A 21224-nucleotide genomic window follows, 5' to 3' on the forward strand; every position below is an offset into this window, starting at 1 on the left:
TTTTTCATGCTTCCAGCTTCTCAAATGTGAAGATTTGACGCTCCTCCTTTCAATTATTTGAATTCATTTTAAATACTTTGAACGACCCATTGGACGTAAGAGGCGTTGTGAAGGTGTCACTTTGGGCTCTGGGTTGTGACGGCATTTCTCACTATTTTCTGGATGTGGCCAAAATACATTTTTCATGGCGCAATTCTGGAACAAATGTCAATTTTTAGTCAACCACAGCCAAAGATGACCATGTAACTCAAGAGTTACTCCAACAGTTGATCAGTCCTTGTAATGATCTGTAATCGTGTGTGGAAGTTACGCCTGACTGGCTACCGACTCCTGTGAGCATAACTGTGCACAGCAGAGGGAGGAAAGGGACCAGTGTCGGCGTACAGCTCTTTGCTGTGACTGCAATTCTTATTGAGATACAGGAAGTGATACAGGAAGTCTGGTATCTGTTATTGGATCGTAATCACAGCTTAAGTATTCAGTGATATTGTTCTGCTTGGTCTGAACTGACATTGATTTGTTTTCATTTATATATAATGAATCAACTTGAAGGTGAAGAGTATTTAAAAGTCATAAGATCATCTTAACCTTCAGATGGGAAACAGGTCGCTGACACTAGCTTGACCACAGGAAATGACAAATGTGGCCGTAAACCGTGAGAAAAGAGAACTCAACTGTGTCGAGATTCTGTTTCATCACCAACACTCCAATTGTATTTTTCTCCAAAAACACCTGACAGCATAACATAGTATATAAAGCTGGTAGAACACATAACAGCCCTCTCGAAAAGCAAAACAAACAGCATAACTCAACATGATGACAACACTTCAGTGCATCAGCTGGTACATCACCGGATACTGGCATCGATCACGGTTGGCCTCAAAAGCAACTGATTAACATAGACGATGATATGACATGTAGGCACGTCTATGCAAAGGAATACAAAAACAAAATCAGTTTTTCAAAAGAAATATTTACCGTACTACATTTTCAAGGAACTACTTCAATAAAGTACAATATAAACACATTTTAATAAAAATAAAAAAAACTCTGCTAACCGACATTTCTAGCAATGCATCTGACCGTGGTACACTTTCCTGGAGTAAAGTTGACATATTAATGCTCTATGTGGTGCGCGTTCATCGCTGTAAGCTAAACCTCCCGGCTCCAAACATCAACAAACGTATCCGTACAAAAATGTGAGAACATGAAAAATGTCTTCTAATTGAAACACGTGAGGAACCCTCAAAAGTACAACAAACGTTTCTATAAAACTATACACACAGAGAAACATTACCCGTCAACCAAATCCTATGAAACTACATGGATTTTGGTTGAGTGCAAATTATATGCTATATCTTTTTGTTTTATAATTCTCACTTTTCCAAGCCGCTCCGAGCAAGTTCCCGAGTCAAATATCACTTTAAAAGTAAAACTGCGAAAAGACGATTTCCCTCTGACGCTGACATTTATTCCTTTTTGAGAGGAGAGATCATGATTGAACTGAAATGTTGCGTCATGATTTGAAACATTTTAAAAGAATGTCACAAAAGAAAAAAGGCCAACGTATGAAGGTGGTGATGGTGGTAAAACAGTCAACCAAGTATTCAACAAGGAAAGCAGCAATGGGCATCCAACGAGAGCAAAACTAAAATAAAAGATGTCTTTAACACCCACAAATTAATATCACTCTTAAAACCAAACATACTAAATCTTCAATGACATCAATCATTATTCAGGTAAAACACACATCAACAAAAAGAGAGGAGAAAGTCCTCTATATTCACATGTTACTCCTCAACGTTAAATACAAACTAAAATCCAATGCTAAATGCGAAGAGAAACTCGTGTTTCACTTTGTGCGTGAACAAAAGCGTCGCGTTCACGTTGTGATAAACAGTGCAGGTCAGCTCAGTAGGCTTTAGAGTTACTCCTTCTTTGATTCCGCGTCCTCCTTCATCTTCTGCTCCTGCATGCGACTGCGAGTGGAGCCTTCACGAAACAAAATCATCGTTATGTTAGAGCAACGTACATCTACAAGCCGTATGATGGACAGTAAGGAAACATGAAGAAGAAGAATTGGGAATATCGAAAGATAAAAGCGGAACTTAGTAAGTGTTTCACTTACTCATCTCTGCAAGCTTCTGTATCAGCGTCGAATCTCCTCCAGATTTGCTGCAAATTAAAAAAAATATGAGCATAATTTAAATATAAGTATAAATGTGTAATAAATCCGGGCGCTGGTACGCTACGGTAAATATCACACCATATTCATGACCAACCTGCCGTCGGCTTCATCTTGCCCGTCCACATCGAAGCGTAACCTCTTCAGAGGCTTCGGAGCCGAGCCGAGATCCAGAGCCCTCTTGAAGGAGCGCTCGCCGCTGTTCACCATCTGGTTGATCTTCTGGAACCGATTGGACAGCTGCAGATGAAAACAAAACGGAAACGACAAGAGTGAGCGAAGGCAAAGAGTCACTGTGATTCTAGAGTATCCTTTGATCTGCAACAACGCAAACAAAAAGAGGCTCGTACCCCGAAAGATTCACCAATCGATACCAGCATTCTGTGAAGGCAAAGAACACCAATGAGAAAAAAGAAAGTGCAAATATGCTTTTTCTTCCCACCATCAAAACAATGTAACGGATCATGCTACTTCACAGGTGAAGGTTTCCCAGAACTCACCTGGAGCGAGGAGTCATGATACCCGGGGACATGCGTGAGCTCTTCAGAGGGGAGATGTACACGTTGTTGCTCCCAGGCACACGTAGAGGTGAATTGGGGAACTTGTAGGGGCTTCGTGGGATCTGTGGGATTGGAGAGAGGGTGGGTGGCTACCAAAAACAAAACAGCAACAGTGAGAGGGTTTAGTCACGGGAGCATTTATCCGATTGTATAAAAAGCCAAACGGGGTCTCACCCTGGTAGACGCATACTGCAGGATGTTGGTTTTCAGCTTCTGCATGAACACTTGGTTGTAGAAGACGATGATGGAGTCATAGTGGCCCTCGGTGATCAACACATGCTTAAAGGTCTGCGATACAAAAACACGTTCAAAATAATTCAACACGCAGTGCGATTACAACAGCAAAACAAACAGCCTGAAGGATGAGAACAAGAGTTGTAAGTCTTAGACGGCGTTACCTCCTGGTTGGTGTTGGCCATGTTCTTGTACGCCGTGACAATGGTCTTGAAGCGCAGATCAACACTCTTCACTTTACAGATGGCATACATGGCCGACATCATCAGCTACAAGAACAACGAGAAGCAGTTTGAGATGCCGAGAGACAAATGGAGTGAAGACAAAGCGCAAGGCCATACGAGTGGATGACCGAGTGAACGACAGGGAGCGGTGGATCGTTACCTGGTCGAGGTGACGGTCTCTCATCAGCTCGTGCTCGTGCTGCAGGGTGTGCTGGAACAGGGTCCATATGATGGGCTCCAGTTCAGGGTGGGAGGACAGCAGGTAGGAGCAGAGGATCTGCAGCCTGGTGTAGGCCAGCCGGTACACTACAGAGAGAGGAACACCACAGGAAAGAAACCCTGAAGGACTCGAGTTCTGAACAGAGCAAGCAGAAGAAATACTCGCTGTCATCTTTGAATACTTTCTTCAAGCAAATGCAATGACTCGTGGTACTATTTTAGTCCCAGTTTATCATGAAGTCAAATTGGAAATCCATCCCTGACAAAAAGTTTTTTTTTTTTTTTTTAATATTACTTATTTTGCAAAGTGGGGCTGGCCGTGTTCATCCACACATCTGGTATTATACATAAGTGGCATAACCAAAATAAACAATGTGACCGGGATCTTACATTTTTTATAGAAGAGGCTGAGCGAGTTGGACTTCGGGAGCCGTGGAGTCTGGCCGGCAGGCTGGGCCGAAGGCTGAGAGGAAGCCTGAGAGCCGGGCGTGGGCGGAGACTCGGGGGGCAAGACACGGAGGCCTGGACGCATGGGGGACAGGTATCTGTAAGGACAATGGAGAAATGGAGAAACCCATCAGTTACACCGTCAACATTAAAGTGAACAAAGGAAATTTTCGGTTACATTTACACCACAAATCACAGTTCATTCATTTAGAATGAGGAAGAAGAACCGGTTCAAAGCCACAGATAGGGACGGCTCATAAAGCCATGGAAATTAACAGATGTCGTTTTATTAAATACCACGATGCTGAGCTGTTGCTTCACCACAGAGACGAGCTCTTTCACTTGTGACTCACCGGGGTTTCACAACGGCTAAAGAAGGCGAGTAGACGGTCACTTAGCTGCTGCGTACACAAACACAGACAGAGACAGACAGACAGACAGAGGGACGTCGGACTCACAGGTCAGCTGCGGTGTGGTTGTGCTGCAGTGGTTGGCTGAAACTGGCCGGGGTCTCCACCTGATCTGCTGCTCCGCCTCCGTGCTCCTGCTTCAGCAGCTCAAACAGCGGCGAGTCCTGCGGAGACACAAGGGTGATTTTCATAATGAATAAGTTGTTTAAAAGAGAATACAACCACAGATGATGTCATTTATTTATATCAACATATATACACCTTATCTCAATAACTTCATGAACAGCCCATCGGTTTGTTTTTTCCCAGAGCAACAAGTGTAGCAATAATAAAGTATCAGTATGAATATTGTTTGTATTACATTTTACACAGCTAATTTCCTTTGCAAAAACCCAACTGTCAAATTATAACTGTGGGCTGATGTTACAGCTGTTTCTCATTTGATGGTGATCCAATGACACTCCCTATAGTATCCAATCTGATTGTAGAGATTGCCACAGAAATCCCCTTAATCTGAAATGAATCATTAATCCCAATAAAAATCCCCACCTACACACCTACACACATTATTATCCTCGTCACTTGTAAAAAAAACACATTTAAACTCAAGACTTCTATTCAGGCAGACCAGTGGTGTGCGGGAATCTCAGCATTACACAAATGTGTGATGAGATCATACAAGGCAGTGGGTGTGGTTTACTACACATTGACTGCAGGTACGGACTTGCTAATAGGAAAGTCTTCGTGCCACACACGCCACGCCCGTCTGACGCCACCTTTCACAGGGTACACTTGATATTTGATTGTCCCAACAGCATTCAGTGACGTGTAATGAATGCCACCACTGCACTGTTTCATGTTTGTCACGTCTAAGGTGATGGGAGGTTGATCTAAACACGCTATATTTCTGAGGATGACAATAAAAACCAATGTAACTTCTGATTGTGTCATTATTCAAATAAGAAGTAAGTGCAAAAACACAAAGGGCCGATAGGAGGACTTTGGCCCCGGTGGAGGCTCCGCCCTCTGTGTTCCAAGAGTCCGGTGAGTTCTTTGTGTTGGAGCCTGACTTGCAGCCTGCTACGATGTCCCTGTATTACAATCAGGGGCAGAGTAAAACCCCTGGAGCAGTAAAGTAACAATCAACGTGCACTCCCCCTCCCTTACTTCATCCCTCCCTCCCTCCCCCCCTCCTCCTCCTCCTCCCTCCCCCCTCGGTTGCTGCAAGAACAGACAGGAAACACAAGAAGGGAAGAACCACTCGACTGCTCGCAGAGTTGAAGAGAGGCACATGACTCTTCTCTCAAAGGGGATAAACTCCTCAACTGGAAAAGACTGAAAACTTAATTTCTACGAGGATTACTGGATGTGCAGGACAGCCTTCTTGTACAGAAAGAAGGGACTTTGGATACTAATACAGGTATTTTGTGGAGTTGCTGTATACTTTTCCAGTGTTTTCACAACAAGAACCACACAACCTGGTGACTCCTGGCGATTAACAAGCTGCACATGGATTTTTGTGACTGACACAAGCAACCGGGTGAGGAGAACCTTTGAACTCTGTATACGTTTCAGACGTATCAACCCGGTTTCAAAATGTTGAACAGCACGACCCAAACTTTTAACATCACTCCAAATAACATACTTTGCAACAAGACTGATGACTTCAAGTACCCTCTGTATAGCTCGGTGTTCAGCGTGGTGTTTGTGGTTGGACTCTTGTTCAACATGGTGGCTGTGTACATTTTTGGCTGTACTCTGAAGCTGCGGAACGAGACCACGACATACATGATAAACCTGGTCGTTTCAGACTCTCTCTTTGTCCTGAGCCTGCCCTTTCGGATCGTTTACTTCATCAAAGGCAAGTGGCTATTTGGCAGGGTGCTCTGCAAGATCTCCGTGGCCCTGTTCTACACCAACATGTACGGCAGCATCCTCTTCCTCACCTGCATCAGCATCGACCGTTTCCTGGCCATTGTGCACCCGTTCAGCTCCCAAGCTATACGTACTAAGAGGAATGCCAAACTGGCCTGCTGCGCAGTATGGGTGATGGTTCTTTCCGGAAGTGTACCCACTGGGTTCCTTTTGAACACCACCTCCGTCACAAATGTCGAAGCCTCCTCAAACTACTGCTTTGAAAACTACTCTAAAACCCAGTGGAGGGCTGAGCTGTCCAAGGTGGTGGTGTTTATTGAGACCGTGGGCTTCATCATCCCGCTGATGCTCAATGTGTTCTGCTCGGTCATGGTGCTTCGGACGCTGAGTAAACCCCAAACCATCAGCCGCGGAGGGTACCTCAACAAGAAGAAAATCCTGAGGATGATCGTCGTGCATCTGCTCATCTTCTGCTTCTGTTTCATTCCCTACAACGTCAATCTCATCTTCTACGCCATGGTCCGCAGCAACATCCTAAAGGGGTGCGCCGCAGAAGATGTGGTCCGAACCATCTACCCCATCGCTCTGTGCTTGGCAGTGACCAACTGCTGCTTTGATCCAGTCATTTACTACTTCACTTCAGAGACCATTCAGAGCTCCTTCAGGCGCAAGTCCACCGTGTGGCACGCCAAGCTCTTCGACAGGCTACAGGTGGACAACTCACAAAGCAGTCCGAACACGACACCCAAAGACCTGACCCTGACCAACCTCAGAACGAAAACGCTCGACAACAACGAGTCTACGATCTAGCGGCGACTGTGTTTATGGGACATGATTAATGATTCACTGATTGCTGGTGGAAACTCGATTTGAATGAGGACGTAGGTGGAAGCAGAGTGACCTTGACGATCACAACACATAAACAATGGTTACTAAGGAGTCACTCCCTCCTGCGCTTGACACCACCGAGACTTAGGACACTGATCCATTTACAGTCAACAGAAGAGTGGGACACGTCAAAGAGGAAACATTTAAAGTGTGTTGCAGCCTAAAGACCCTTTTTCAAGGTGCCAACTCACCTCATGAGTTTATGTGTATTAGTGGTGCCGACGGGTGTCGAAGCCGTGGTCGTGTGCACGGTGCTGCGAGTGAGCATCGGCCTTTGTGAGACATTGTAATTGTAGAGATTCTCACTCAGAAAGGCTTTGGCAAGTATTACAACAATGTTTTATGGAGTGTACTGTGCAGTGTCGAAGTAGCTGTGGCAGCATGTTCAATAACCGCTTTACCTGTTCTACTGAAAGCAAATAAAAGTTGTTAACTTAAAAGGTTTTTGATTTGAAATTCACTACTCATTGTGAAATATTTGACATTAGCAGGGGGCCTGTTGTTCTTTGGGTGATACCAAAACATCTGTCTAGACTGATTAGTCATACAGGTGCCAACAACAGAGCTACAGGTACTGTGCCATGAATGCACAAGAAGTCAATGTGTTTTAAAATGTAGATTACAGGTGTGGTCAATATTTGACGGCTGCATTGCACCGGCCAACGCTGCAGTAACACTGCCAGTGGCCTTATCTAAATAAGTGGACGTATCTGTGAAAAATGCTGGGACTTTAAAAGACGAGGAATTACAGAGAAACACATCGAACGTTACTGCAGTTGGATGAGAATAATCGAAGTGAAAACACACATCTCGTAGTGTGATATTCTGCAGCTTGATTGTGTTCAGTCTTGTAAGAGATGCATGCTGCAAGACCGAGCGCTACTGCATTCCTGCTGAGAGGCCGAGCCCGAGGGTCTGCGCTGACTCGTCACGGCACGTAACGAAACGTAAGCAGGCGAGCAACAACATGCCCCATGAGGGACGAGTAAGTTTACAAAACAGAGCACATGGGGGGGGGGGGGGGGGGGGGGTTGCTGCAATCTTGAGACAGCTCTGGTGCACAATGCAGGGTGTAAACTCAAAACTGGCACCCTCGAGACAAGTAAAACAATTAGCCGTTACTTGAGTCTCGCCCTGGGCTTCTAATCAAGATGCAGCTGGACTTCCTCTATCCAACACCAATCAAATATTTGTGCCTTTGAGCAGAAATTACTATGACTCAAAGCTGACATGATAATCACAAAACCTTGTAATATATCAATAACAATAATAGTGATCATGATATTCGTACAACTTAGTGTATTGTTCAAACAGACTCCACCCTGCTTCAATTACATCCCAATTTGATTGTCAGAAAATCTAAAGTGGAGAACAGATGAATTACTTCTTGTCTCAGGTGCAAACACTAACATTTTGACAGAACACACATTCTGATCATTTGTATTCATTGTGACTCGAGGACGACACACACGGTCGTGTGATTATTACAGCGCCTTCTTTCAGTGAATTATTCCTCTACCTGCGTAGTTAATGATCAACTGCAATCCCTTGTTCGGGTTTTTAAACAAGCAGCCATAAACACGACGATAATGAAACAATCTGTGCCCAACTGTAGGATGATCAAACTAAGTTGAATGTGAAAACTAGTTGGTTAAGACCAGATGACTGGCTATCCTCGAGCCAACCTAGTGACCCGTACACTCATATTAAAGGCATAAGCTCATTAATCATAAGTGGTAATGAATACAAGCCACAAGAAGTGTGCGTAGGAGTGGAGCGATGGGGGGGGGGGGGGGGGGACCCTGGCCTGTGTGCGAGTGTAGGCGTGAACGGCTCCGGTAGCATGTTGCACCGTTACAGCCTCCTAACAAGTCATCCTGCTGCTGGACACCAGCTCCGTCACACCGCCATCGATGAGAAACTCAGACCGGTGAGTGATGCTGTTTTCTGTTTCAGTATTCTGCTGTTTGAGTTTTACACGCACAGCAGAGCAACACATGGAGCCAGCAACAGACTGTACGCATATATTATCATTCAGGTTTATCTGAAGACAAGATGTGGAATCATGTTTATTTTATGCAATATTTGAGAATTTCTTGGGCTTTTACAATGAAGGGTTATGTGATGACTTAATGATTTCACAGAAGTTGTGTTCAGATCACCAAAGCACACAATAGCTTAGAACGGTTTGAAAAAAAAAAGAAGTTTTCAATTCCTTGTCATCGAAATAAAATGTCTTATCAAATAAATGTCACTGAGAATAAAAAGAGAACAGAAAAGGACAAGCTGAATGCTGACTGACAGTAAGAGTATAGTGAGGATCAGCGTTCTTGTGTTTTGTGTTGTAATTGTATTTTTGAAATGAATGTTCAAAAGGTAGTGTTTGGAGAACAGTGGGAGCGCTCTAGTAATTCCTCAGTCAGTGGTATTGTTTCAACTCAATGCTCATTTGGTGTCTTCAGTGTGTGGAGTTGTTTAAAGGCCGAAATTCCTGCTGAATTGGTCACAAAAAAAAGTATAACAATGTAAAATTGAGGAAAAAGTCCCACAAATCCTGTTACCAAACATCAACAATTGGTAAAGAATACTTAACATTAGACTGTCCTTAATAATTTAAGTTATTGTCTGACATGCGCTTAACTGTATATTTGCTTACCCGCCACAAACTACAGTCAAAAAATGACAATCAAGTTAAATCAACACTTTATAAACTTCACTAAATGTGAATTTACTGCAGGGGCCACAGTTTTACAAGGCGAGGAGATTCTTTTTTCCCCACTCTGCATTTAATGAAACCAAATGTTTGCTTGTTTTACGAGAGCAGGAAGTGGCAGTTAAAACCTCATTGACAGATGCATATCTTCTTGCATATCAAATGTAAATTGAGCTATGTTACCCGTAGTCGTGTGTTTATGTCACCTCAGCAAATTTACATTCCATAAAACAGCAGGCATCTTGAGTTTATTAACTTTTTACTTTCCACAGGTTCAACTCCAGCAGAAGCCACTGAACCTGTTCCTTCCTCCCATCTTATATTCTCTTCCACCAAACTAATTTCCTCCAGATGTGAGAGCGACACAGTGATTTAAAGGAAGCACATTATCTTGGGAGATGGAGCTGTGGAATACGACTGATGTGCCAGCCACGCCCTTCTCTCCTCTGTCTAACTGCACTGTGGACACCAGCTACCGCTTCACCTTCTACCAAGTGTCCTACGGCATCATCTTCCTGCTGGGGCTGGCCACCAACAGCCTGGTTCTGCGCAGACTGTGTGTATCTCCCCGCACCATGAACAGCACCGCCATTTACATGCTCAGCCTGTCGGCTGCCGACTTGTTCTTTGTAATCTCTCTGCCGATGAGAATCTACTACTACCACCAAAAGGCCAGGGCCTTGTCCTCCACGACAGGAGACCCGTCTAGTTGGACTCAGGGAGCGGCATACTGCCACCTCACTTTCATCCTCAAATACATCAGCCTGTACGGGGGCATCTTCTTCCTGGTGTGCATCGCTGTGGACCGGTACTTCGCTGTCGTGCACCCGCTGGCCTCAACGCTCCGCAGGCTGCGTGTTGCACAGCTGGTAAGCGGGGGGATCTGGTGCCTGGTGCTGGGGCTCAGCGTGGGTCTGCCTCTGCTGCGCTTTGCAGCCGCTCGCCAGCACCAGCCCTGTCTGCTGGACGCGTCCTCGCGGCGCCACCGTGCCGTCATCCTGGCAGCCCTGGGCGTAGTCCTGGGCTCATTTCTGCTGCCCGCCGTGCTACTCCTCTGCAGCTACTGCAGAATCCTGAGCGTGCTCCGCAGGCCGAGACACCGCGGCTGTCGGCACACCCTCACAATTATCTACTGGGTGCTAGGCATCTTCCTGTTGTGCTTCGTCCCCTATCACGTCAACCTGCTGGGATACACCCTCACACACGTGGGGCTGCTGCACCACTGTGGCCTGGCCAAGGTGACCAAGGCGGTGCACCCCGTGGTGTTATCGCTAGCGAGCTCCAATTGCTGCCTCAACCCGCTCGTCTACTACTTCTCCAGCAGCCTGGTGCACAGGGAGGCGCCTGGTAGTGGAGGCAGTGGCAGCCAGTTACATTAAAAGCACTGGACCGCTTTATGGAACAAATTCCAGACAACCAGGACTTTGTATATTCATAGACAGTATCCCATAACCCATACTGTGCGCACTTCTTTCAAAGTTAAACTGAAGAGAACTCCCCATGTGTAAATAAGTGATCTGTATTTTTGGCAGGAAGGAATGTTGAACAGGATTCATGTATTTGTTCATTTTAGCGCATCAGCCTGGGGTTCAGCACCATGCTAAGAAGCACACTGTATGCTCAATCATTTTGTTCAGTATAATTCGTCACTACAACTTCAATGTGTTTGTGAAATATTGAAATGCAATGACATTTATTTATATGAATTTGTGAGGAACCTGCCTCCTTTGACGACTAGAACTACGGCCTCAGTCAACCAATCAAGTTGCAGTTTATATTCATGTCTGTCCCAACTGTCATCACTTTATCCTCTTAGACATAAAGTGATGACAACGTGTTGTTTTACGTTATTGAGTAGCTTATATGTTGATCTTATAAATCATATATGTAACTGTAGTAATAATGACTACATAAAATAACCTGCTGATCTTTTTTTCTGGTGCTATAGAACGTGTGTGTTTTTAGTGTGAGTTGTTATGTTGTGTACGCATAAACCTCATTGACGTGCCGTGACACTAGTACCGGCATACTGTCGTGGCGATGAGAGATAAAACTGACCGTCCTCCAGGCGATTCTCTCCATGATGAGGTTCTCGCAGGTCTCCAGGTGTTTGACGATGTCTTTGCTCAGAGTGGGCTCGGCCTTGATGAAACTCTCGATGACTTTGTAGAAGTCAAAGGCGGCCAGCTCGACCACATCCAGTATCCAGGGGAAGCACAAGTCGGTTTCACCTGCGTCACCGGCACCACTGTGGTTGTATCCTCCGGTCTTAAAACTGCTCTCTGATCAGGAGGAGACGACAACATTATAACAACTTACTGCACATCTACAGGAAGTGTTGACCTGTATAACTGTTATTTCAGAGTTAGTTTGTGACTGAAGTCTGTTATTAACTCCTAAGAAGATTACAGCACACACCTCCATACGTCGCCATCACCACCTCCAAAGCGCAGGCCAACAGTGACGTGTGGAATGTGGAGTCATTGAGGAGTTTACTGGAATGGAAATCACATGACTCAGCTGAAGGCAAATCACACTTCACTACTAATTAAAGTTTCCCTCACAATTAAAACAACAAACAGCACGCACAAGTAAATACGACAACACCATTGACTGACTTCTTAACTGTGATTAAAATAAATGAAAACTGAAAAAAACAACAAACCTGAAATTTTGTACAGACAGTCGCTTCTCTTCCTACAAATTGGGAAGTAAAACCACACGAGTGAGTTATTTCAGAAGTTTATGTCATCTACAGTTCATGTGAGTTGCTTCCTATTCAGATATTTTTGATGTATTTACTGTTACGTTTAAACAATCCAGAGCTTATAAATAAAATAATGTGACATCATTGAATCAAACTGTTGAAAAATAAATAAATAAACAATCTAACAAGTACCGATTTCAGCATTGCCTCCATGATTTTGTAATACAGTCTGACACCGAGTTTGAATCTCTGAAAGACAAAAGAAATATACAAGTCAGACACAATATGAGCAGAGTGAGTATCGCCATTGTTGCTCGTCGTCTTCGTCGGTGTTCATTCGTACCTGCAAACCGAGTACGACACAGTGCGGGCCGACCGCCTCCCCAAACCGCCGGCTGAACGCCTGTCCGAGTGTCTCCAAACGCTTCAGCACATCCTGCGTCGGGTCCACGGTGCAGTTCTGATCGCAGGAAAGAGGGGAAAACGGGAAATAGGTCAAATTAAGGTGCTACGGTGCAGTCTCATGGGACATTTTAATCCGTGGCAACACTTGTAGAGACTTACTTTGAAGTACGTAGCCAGGTTAGTCGATGGCTGATCGCCACTGGAGATGAGATCGCCCCTCAGCTGCTGAATGGAAGTCATGGCCGCTCTGATGAGACAAAACAAAACACAATTAAGATTTTCACATCATCTGTACAGGTGATATGGTAGTATTTTATATTTTGGAAACAGTTATTTAAAACTGTGGGTTTATCTTGATCTTTTGTGTGACAAATGTAGTACATCTTCTGGTTTTCATATTTAAATGTTTGGGTACTTTGCATGTAAAAAAACAAACAGAAATAAATTAAAATTTTCATCCTAAACACTTGTCTGGTGATTTTTTCAGACCTTAAAAACTACGATCATTCACTTCAATAACTTCCAAATGCACCAGTTGACAGCTGAGCAGCCCACCGTGTGTACAGAGTCTCAGGTGAGAAGGTTTGAAACGGTAGAAATGAGTGTGAACAATAAACAGGTGAGTAGCTGCTCACCTGACTGGAGTCTGGGGAGGAATGAGTGCGTCTTCATCTGACTGGTTCTTCTTCGGGGTTCTTTCCACCTGTGATCTGAAAACAGGAGCAGCTCATGAAACACTTGTCTGTGAATTATCTTTAACAGATGAGCCCGACCGACATCAAAACACTGAATTGTGAAGAAAAGAAGAAATTACATCTCAACTTTAGGAGCAAGAACAGTCTCATCTCCGTCAAAAAACAGCCGCCCATCGATGTCTCTACTCTTGAGGTAGTGTTCGTCGTATTGTTGGTTGAGGTCTTTCGCCTGTGGGGAAAATTACAGGTTACCCGTTGTGCCTCCTTTATAGAACTGTACATGCAAGGTTGTTCAACAGAGACTGAAGAGTTCTCCATCAAATCTGATCTTAATCCAAAAGTGCTGAATGCTAAATTGTACTCAAACAAAAGCAGTGCATGGTGCCCTTCCTACATGAGCTGTTCATGTCAACAGTGCCAGAGCCTGTCTGTATCTGATCACATCCCAATCTGAAAAAGATTAACATCTCTGAAATGAAGCAACGCTACAACTTTCCTGCAGAGTCAGTTTAAGACTCAGGCCCAAAATCCAATTCACGGAATACATTGGTTTTTTTCCCCCAGGCCCCTCACAGGTCAGATCAATTAACTGAGTAGATTATTTACACAAGACACCTCTGTAAATAATGCATAACACCAGCTGTCCTTTAGTTGGGTAAAATAAATATGTCTAGTATCCTTCTTCGAAACGTGTGTCAGTGTCGCAAACAGTAGCATCTTGTGTCCTCTGTTTTCATAGCTGCCTCTGCAATGTACCACCCTGAGACACCACGATGGATCCCCTGCTTGAGCACACATTTCCCTGACACCTTGTATGTGAAACCAAACATGCACGAGCAGTAAAGGGAACAACCGACAGCTGCCAGACACTCAAAAATTCAAAAATAGGAATAGCAAGCAGGAAGAGGTAACTAATGGAGACAGTGGGTGAAGTGCAGACAGTGAAGCCAAACAGCAGAGCAGGTGGCCGCCCCTACCTGAGGGAAGTCTGGAGATCTGGAAAGATCCAGTGAGTCCAGGAAAGCAGAGAAGCTGGTCTGGTATACGTTCTTCACCTGCAAATACGGTTTGCATAAACAAATGAGGCCAAATACACAAAGGGCAAACAAATGTGTTTGTACGATGACTGTAAGCACTATAAGAAAAGGGGGCTCAGACCTCTTCTACATTGCATTCGTTGTCTTTGCACAAGGTTTTGAGGAGCGGCAAATCCACCTCTGGCTCCAGAGGACGGGGTTTGGCTTTGCTCTGGCTGCGGCGAGATGTTCGTGTCGGAGGGCTCTGAACTTTGCTGATGGCTGATTCTGAGAGACAAACAGTCACGGAATTAGAAAATCTCTGAGAGTCACACACAATAAATCCTTTCATGACACAGAATATTGAGATAACGGTTTCCATTCATCATTGTTTTTTTTATGTGTAAGGCAACAACCAGGCTTTACTTCAACTTTTGCATCCTAACTTTGACACGGGAGCTTACTGTAAAGAGGTTGCAGAAGGTCCGGAGGACAACGCTTGATGAATAACTCCAGCGTACAAAGCAGCAACTGGAACGATATGACCAGGTCATCCTCCATCTGCAATGCCCTGCCTGCAAGCAGCAGAGACGCAGCACATGAGAAGCAGCCTCACAATACCACCGCTGCAGACCAGAAACAACCGAACTGCAACCGTGAGGAAAAACATTCATTTGAGCTCTGCGGCCGAGCACCAGAGGAAGGAATGATGGAAAGTAGAAGATGGAGTAACATGGAATATGTTCCATCAAGTGTGTTAACAGCTTGATCCTACTTGTTGTTGTTAATATGTTTAAAGGCTCGAAGTGTAACTTTGCTGTTTTTCAACCTGGACCCTATTTCCCATGTTTTTGTGTCCAAGTGACTGATGGGGGACAACGCTGTAAACCAGCCGCCGCAAAACGAGGCATAAAGAGCAAGTGAGGAGCATCAGCGTAATGTTACGAACACAAAGTGCTCGTTTCTGCCGCCGACAGGCTCAGATTGTTATTTTCAGTTTCTGACGACTTCATGTAATGGACCCTTCACTTAATCCGGTCTGCTTGTTACTGTATCAAAGTCCCGCGATAGGAGAAGTCCTCATCCTCATTGTCTAAATACTTTGAATATTTAGCCATGACATTGAAAATCTTTTAAATAAATCCCAACAGCAGCACGCCACCTCGCAAGATTTCAGAGCAAGACTTCTCCTTGAGCGAGACTCTTTTCATAATGTTGTCAGATACTTATAACGTCTGCCATGGCAAAAACAAGCACTGTCAGTAGACATAAAGTACTGCGCCAGCTTGCCCCAATAGGATTACATTGAAGGCCAGGAGCAGCTGCCATCTGAAGTGTTCTCGCTCAATACTGGACTAGTTCCAGAAAGTGTTGTCCATATTAGTCAGTTAGTTTGGGTCCAGGTTGAAATGTAACTAAATGTATCCTTTAACTTACCTTTCGCTAAAAGAAACATTGTCCAGCAGCGCCGCATGGTCTCCCTCTGCCTTGCAAAAGAGACACTGAAACATTAGTCATGAAGCTGTATCCTATCTTCTATAACAAGCACTCAATTATCCAACACAAGTTCACACATGTGGTGAAGAAGTCTCCAACTTACTGATCATCAGAAGCCAAAGCAAAGATATTCTTGCACGTTCTGAAACAAAAGAAATGTTGACATCGATTATGATTTTGCCCGAAACTGGTCGACATGAGTGAAGAACCTGTGCTGTGTTGATGAGTTCACTCACTTCTCGAACCGCTGGTAGAGAGCCAGCGACACGTCGTACTTCTTCTCCAGCCGTGTCAGTGCCAAGTTCACCTTGGTGCTTATGGTGTCCAGGTTCACATCCAACTTCCTCACCAGAGACACAAACTGCTTTACACTACAAAAAAACAAGTTCATAACGTGTGAGACGTAGAAAATAAAAATGCATGGACCTAAACAATAAAATAAAATCTGAATTTCTTTCTACCAAACCTTGTATATGAACCATGGTCAAAAGAGCAGCCACGTCGATTCTAATGACTCATACCACATGCATTGATGTGTGCGAGTATTTGCCAATAACGTGCGTCATGCATCAGCAGTACTCACTTCAGACGGACTGCTTTCAGAACCTGAGTTAATGTGAAACAGGCGACGTCCACCTCTGTCCCCGACACAAACAGACAAGCCCCCCAGACCCTTTTCTGAATGTCCTGAAATGAAATGAAAAAAAACAAACAGTGTTTACAATTTATATACAACATGCAATATTATTTGAGTCACAGTTATCCTGGAAGGGAATGCTAATACCATATTTGAAACATAAATGTTATTCTGTCCACCTTTGTTATAGTTTAAATGTCCTTTAACAGAAGGTAAGGAATAAAACTGAAATAGCATTTGGACTGTGTGCTAAAGACAAGCTTGATTTTAAGAATTGCAGAAAGAGAGTTTTGTCCAACCACCACATGCCAAGAGCATCACACACTACACACTGTGCCACATCACCAGAATAGTATAAACTGACACGTTGGCAACACTAACAAAGATAACAACAGATCTCTCTTGTGACACTGCTTATTATGTGCAATGCATCTGAAAGAAATGCACTGCACCTTTGAGTGAGGGCATGGTCATTTTAATGGTTGTGGCCTGGATGCCAAAGTGGGCATTTTATTCTGATCAGGCAGTATAAACAGAGTGAAGTCAGAAAAGTGAGCTGTGTTCAAAAAGAGATACTTGTGTTCTCAATTTCCACTCATGCCATTTCCTTTGTTCCAGCAGGACAGTCAACATGATCACAACATTGCAAATGAACGGACTCGTAACTTATAAACACATACAGCGATTTCATCCATAGACTCTTGGACGGTTTTCCACAGCGCCCAGGCACGGTCACACACCAGGTCCGTCACGTGAAGGCTCTTACACAGGGTCACAAACTCAGCATCCTTGTCTCTGTGTCTGGAGGATGGAGGCCATACGTCAACATTATGGAGAACACATGCACCGTTTACAGGACATCAAAACAAGCGCACCGTTTGAAGACAACCTCCGTTAGCCGAAGGTGTGTGTCAGACTCAGAGATGCATGTTGTAACAGCGTTACAGCTCATTCTACACGAGACTAGATAACGCTAGTTATACTCGAGACGTTAAAGCTCACTAGTATTAGCTCTAAATGACGTTACAGGCCTGACTTAGTTCAAATAAGCTAGCTAGTCAGCCACTTGCCAAGCTAACGTTAGCAAAATAGCTCAAACTAGCTAAACACCGGGGTTCAGTGTAAACATACGTTACACAGTAAACAACACACGTTAATTCACTGACTGCTGAGATTGTAATGCGGCAAAAGATAACGTCTTACTTTTTAAATGATAACTCTGGACCCTCCTTGTCTGGAGAGACACTTTCAGCACTTTTCACCTCCTTGCTCTGTGTCTGAGTGTTGCGCTTTTTAGGTGGCATCTTGGTGCACGGTCACCTTATAGGTAATATATTTATTAAAAAGAGAACTATGTTCTGAAGGGCAGTAGATGAGGTTTGCTGAGTTTAAAGCCCAGTGCGCGAGCTCCGTGGCAACAATACAACAAAACTTAACTGACTTCCTGAAAGCGTTTTGAAGTGGATGTTCGTTTTGTATCACAGCTGTGCGCCGCGGCGTGCCGGAGCCGCCAGAGTCTCCGGTTTTAGACGCACAACCCGTCAGTGTTTACTACTCCGTGTATACTAACCAGCCCACTGGGTGTATCTGCTCGTATGAGTCTGTTTAAACCGGGCACTGGCGACAGTTTCATGAGATAACCGGGTTACAGCGTTATACTTTTCTTAAACTCCCTGTGAGTGTCCTTTCACATGGATCACGTGACAGACCACAATCGAACGAACCCAAACCCACCAGATGAAAACGCGGGAAAATATATACGCAACATCCGCTCATTAGCATTTATCCCGCCATAACCACCACCCATACTGTAAATGGAAGGTATGCGGTAATTTCAGCTAATTAAATGTAGGTGTAGTTGTTATTTGATGATGTAGAACGTACATGTCTATTCTACTGCCCCTGCGCCCCCATTTAATTTTTTTGTTTGTTTTCACTTCCTTCTATATGTTATTACGCACTGATGTTTTAACTTTCTTAATTTATTAAGGTAACATTCATATCAGCATTGTCAAGTAGGCTTCAATCAGTTCTCTTTGTAACAAATGTAAAACACATTGGATTAAATGTGCCTACTCTGCACCTTAATCTTTGTGCAACCATTGCCCTCTTGTGGTAATAATCACTAGTGTTACTATTTATTTTTCAATAAACCGACAAAAAGGGACTCCGAAATAACCACGTAATGATACCGATTTTTAGGCTACTGGTCTTCTCAATGGAGCTGTGATGGATCGGTGCTAGGCTATGCTAACATCGTAGCAGCTCCACCAGCACTCAATTACGTCATGTAGACGTAAATACGGCAGCGTCTATTCATTGTTTGTACCGTATGGTTTACACACACACACACATGTATACGCATAGTTTGGTCCGGTCTCTGTTGATATGAGGTATCGTAGAGCTCTGGGTGAACACAGACGGCTACAGGATTTATTTCCTGATTCAACAACGGCAGGAAGTCAGTGATGACAGGGGGAGCAACTCAACGCTGATAGGCTATCGCGCCACAGCGTCACGCGATTATTTCGCAGAAGTTGAAAAATTTCAACGCGTTGGCGATTTTGCGGCGTCCGCCGCGCCATCGCAAAATCGCGGCGCGCCATTCTCATCGCGTCTGTGCACAGACTTTGTATGTAATCTCGACGCGCGTCAAAAAATCGACGCGACCGGTGTGAACGCAGCTTTACACTTTGTGTCACAGACAAAGAAAACATCCTCTTTGTTACCTCAATTGAATTCCATTTGAAATAGCCAATGTTTCCCTGAGAGTATTTGTTGTGTGTATCCTTTCACCATATGATCACCATTAGTTTATTGTTTCAAAACTAATATTATATAGGGAACTCTGCAAACTCAATATACAATAAATACAACTGATGTTGACGTCATACGATCATCTCACAATTAGTTTTCATCAGACATCTTTGAAAGAAAAATATCCAAAAGTCACAAAAAAGGAATACTAATATTTAATCATTGTGCATATCAATATGCAAGAGAATGGCAACAAGGTGTATGAAGGCAAAGAGATTTGCTAAAATTAGAGTTTCATGGCGTGATCATACAATCCTAAAACAAAGGATATTAACATGTTCATCGAAGGTTTAAAAATATGATTCTGCTTTCAATATGCTCTGAGAGAGAAAACAATGATGCTTATCATAAATACACACAAATCAAAAGTTCCATGTGACTGAAAGCATTTAAAAAATGCAGGTATTGCAGATACGACAGGTTTCTTTTATCAGTCATCGTCCACTTAGTTGCAACAAGACACAAAGCGCATATGCCCTCGAAAACAGTTTTATCTGACACTTCAAAAGATAAACACCTTCATGCGACTGATGTGAACAAGTCTCATCTGGGTGAGGTCTTCTTGTAATTCTTCATATTATTTTAATTTCTTATCTATAATACTTGTTGTGATCTTGTTTGTCTTATTATGATCATACTATATGCTGCTGTAATCCTGAAAATGTCCCCGCTGCGGGACTAATAAAGGAGTATCTTATCTTTTTATCATATTATTTCCTTTATGTCCCAAGTTTAATATCATTGGGCTTTTCTAGCATAGGGTCTAATAACATTTATAAATTAAATAGTTTGGGTAATTTGCAAAATAAATAACATTCAATATGATGTTGATTTCTTCTCGAAGCAGGTCCTCAAATCAGAGTAACATTTGCGCCTTCAGAAACTTGTGAGAAATGTAAGAAAGATTGATACAATGACAATAATCACGTCCTCAAAATGGGTAATACATTCAACCAATGAGTGTCCCTCCAAGTAATACATGTAACCAATGCTAAACAATGATTAAAGGAGGGCTTTGTGCTTGTAGCAGAGGGGAAATTGACAATGAAGAACTGTCAAAGCCAAGTTCCCGTAAACATAGAAAAAAAACAAAAGCCTTCTTCTGTAGATACTCACTGACTCCATCAATTTATTTTTGAAGGAAAACAAAGGATAGCTAGACAGTCCCACTTAAAAGCCTGTCTACATTAATAACATAGAAGGTAGTTTTAAATGTGATCAAATCGATTTATCCTGAGCAAGAAAGTCAACTGATGGCTGCATTTTCTGCAGGAACTGGCAATTTGAAATCCAGATGTTCAGCGAAGGCATATGGAAGCATGGACTGTACCTAATAGTTCCTTTAATCATTCGTTTTTGAAAATATTCCTGACTCGGTGCAGCATTTATTCTGGCAGGCACATGTTTTGTGGTCACCTTTCCACGTCCATCGTGGTTGTTGAAGGCAACAGTCTAGAGACACTGCACTTTTTTGCCCCTCCTCTTTGTACATGAGGATATGACGTCTGGTCCCTTCAGCTGCTGTTGACTGCCGTCAGTGAAAATTCATTGTACTATGCTACTATGATAATTAATATAACCAACAGATACCCTTCAGGGTCATTGCATCCAAATGTCCTGATAGAGTCCTATTATACCATCTAAGATAAAGATGATCCAAACTTTACAGTTGTAACTGTACATTCAACACAATGT

General features: G+C 43.5%; 3 protein-coding genes across 4 annotated transcripts; 2 read left to right on the forward strand and 1 right to left on the reverse strand.

Moving 5' to 3' along the window:
- Positions 1-682: 682 nt before the first annotated feature.
- Positions 683-18119, reverse strand: rb1 (retinoblastoma 1). 2 transcript variants are annotated; one of them, XM_079283825.1, is made up of 27 exons: positions 17916-18119; positions 17393-17513; positions 16659-16762; positions 16312-16446; positions 16179-16217; positions 16016-16065; positions 15043-15153; positions 14721-14866; positions 14540-14617; positions 13682-13791; positions 13503-13577; positions 13027-13114; positions 12806-12922; positions 12655-12711; positions 12421-12452; positions 12174-12250; positions 11814-12037; positions 4328-4443; positions 3813-3967; positions 3364-3509; positions 3144-3248; positions 2920-3033; positions 2686-2834; positions 2536-2566; positions 2283-2425; positions 2129-2175; positions 683-1992 (listed from the first exon to the last, which is right to left on the reverse strand). In XM_079283825.1, the coding sequence occupies exons 1-27, from the start codon at positions 18014-18016 to the stop codon at positions 1928-1930; spliced, it is 2736 nt and encodes a 911-aa protein (XP_079139951.1). In that variant the 5' UTR covers positions 18017-18119; the 3' UTR covers positions 683-1927. The 2 variants fall into 2 exon arrangements, with proteins under 2 accessions (XP_079139951.1, XP_079139952.1); XM_079283826.1 differs by lacking the exons at positions 16659-16762; positions 17393-17513; positions 17916-18119 and having other exon boundaries at positions 16016-16061; positions 16312-16402.
- Positions 5566-7464, forward strand: LOC306788339 (lysophosphatidic acid receptor 6-like). Its single transcript, XM_079283827.1, has one exon. It carries the CDS (start codon positions 5876-5878, stop codon positions 6962-6964), a length of 1089 nt encoding a protein of 362 aa, XP_079139953.1. The 5' UTR covers positions 5566-5875; the 3' UTR covers positions 6965-7464.
- Positions 10154-11134, forward strand: LOC306787940 (lysophosphatidic acid receptor 6; the record flags this gene model as incomplete). Its single annotated transcript, XM_079283267.1, has 1 exon — positions 10154-11134. The coding sequence occupies one exon, from the start codon at positions 10154-10156 to the stop codon at positions 11132-11134; it is 981 nt and encodes a 326-aa protein (XP_079139393.1).
- Positions 18120-21224: the final 3105 nt, after the last annotated feature.

The sequence above is a fragment of the Melanostigma gelatinosum genome (assembly GCF_949748355.1).
Source record: "Melanostigma gelatinosum genome assembly, chromosome: 14".
In the NCBI taxonomy this organism is placed as follows: domain Eukaryota; kingdom Metazoa; phylum Chordata; class Actinopteri; order Perciformes; family Zoarcidae; genus Melanostigma; species Melanostigma gelatinosum.

Coding starts and splice junctions, on each gene's coding strand:
- LOC306788339 (XM_079283827.1), top strand. CDS start 5,876: ATGTTGAACAGCACGACCCAAACTTTTAACATCACTCCAAATAACATA.
- rb1 (XM_079283825.1), bottom strand. CDS start 18,016: ATGCCACCTAAAAAGCGCAACACTCAGACACAGAGCAAGGAGGTGAAA. Junction 12,453..12,654: donor TGGAGGCAATGCTGAAATCG/GTACTTGTTAGA, acceptor CCCAATTTGTAG/GAAGAGAAGCGACTGTCTGT. Junction 3,249..3,363: donor GAGACCGTCACCTCGACCAG/GTAACGATCCAC, acceptor TTGTTCTTGTAG/CTGATGATGTCGGCCATGTA.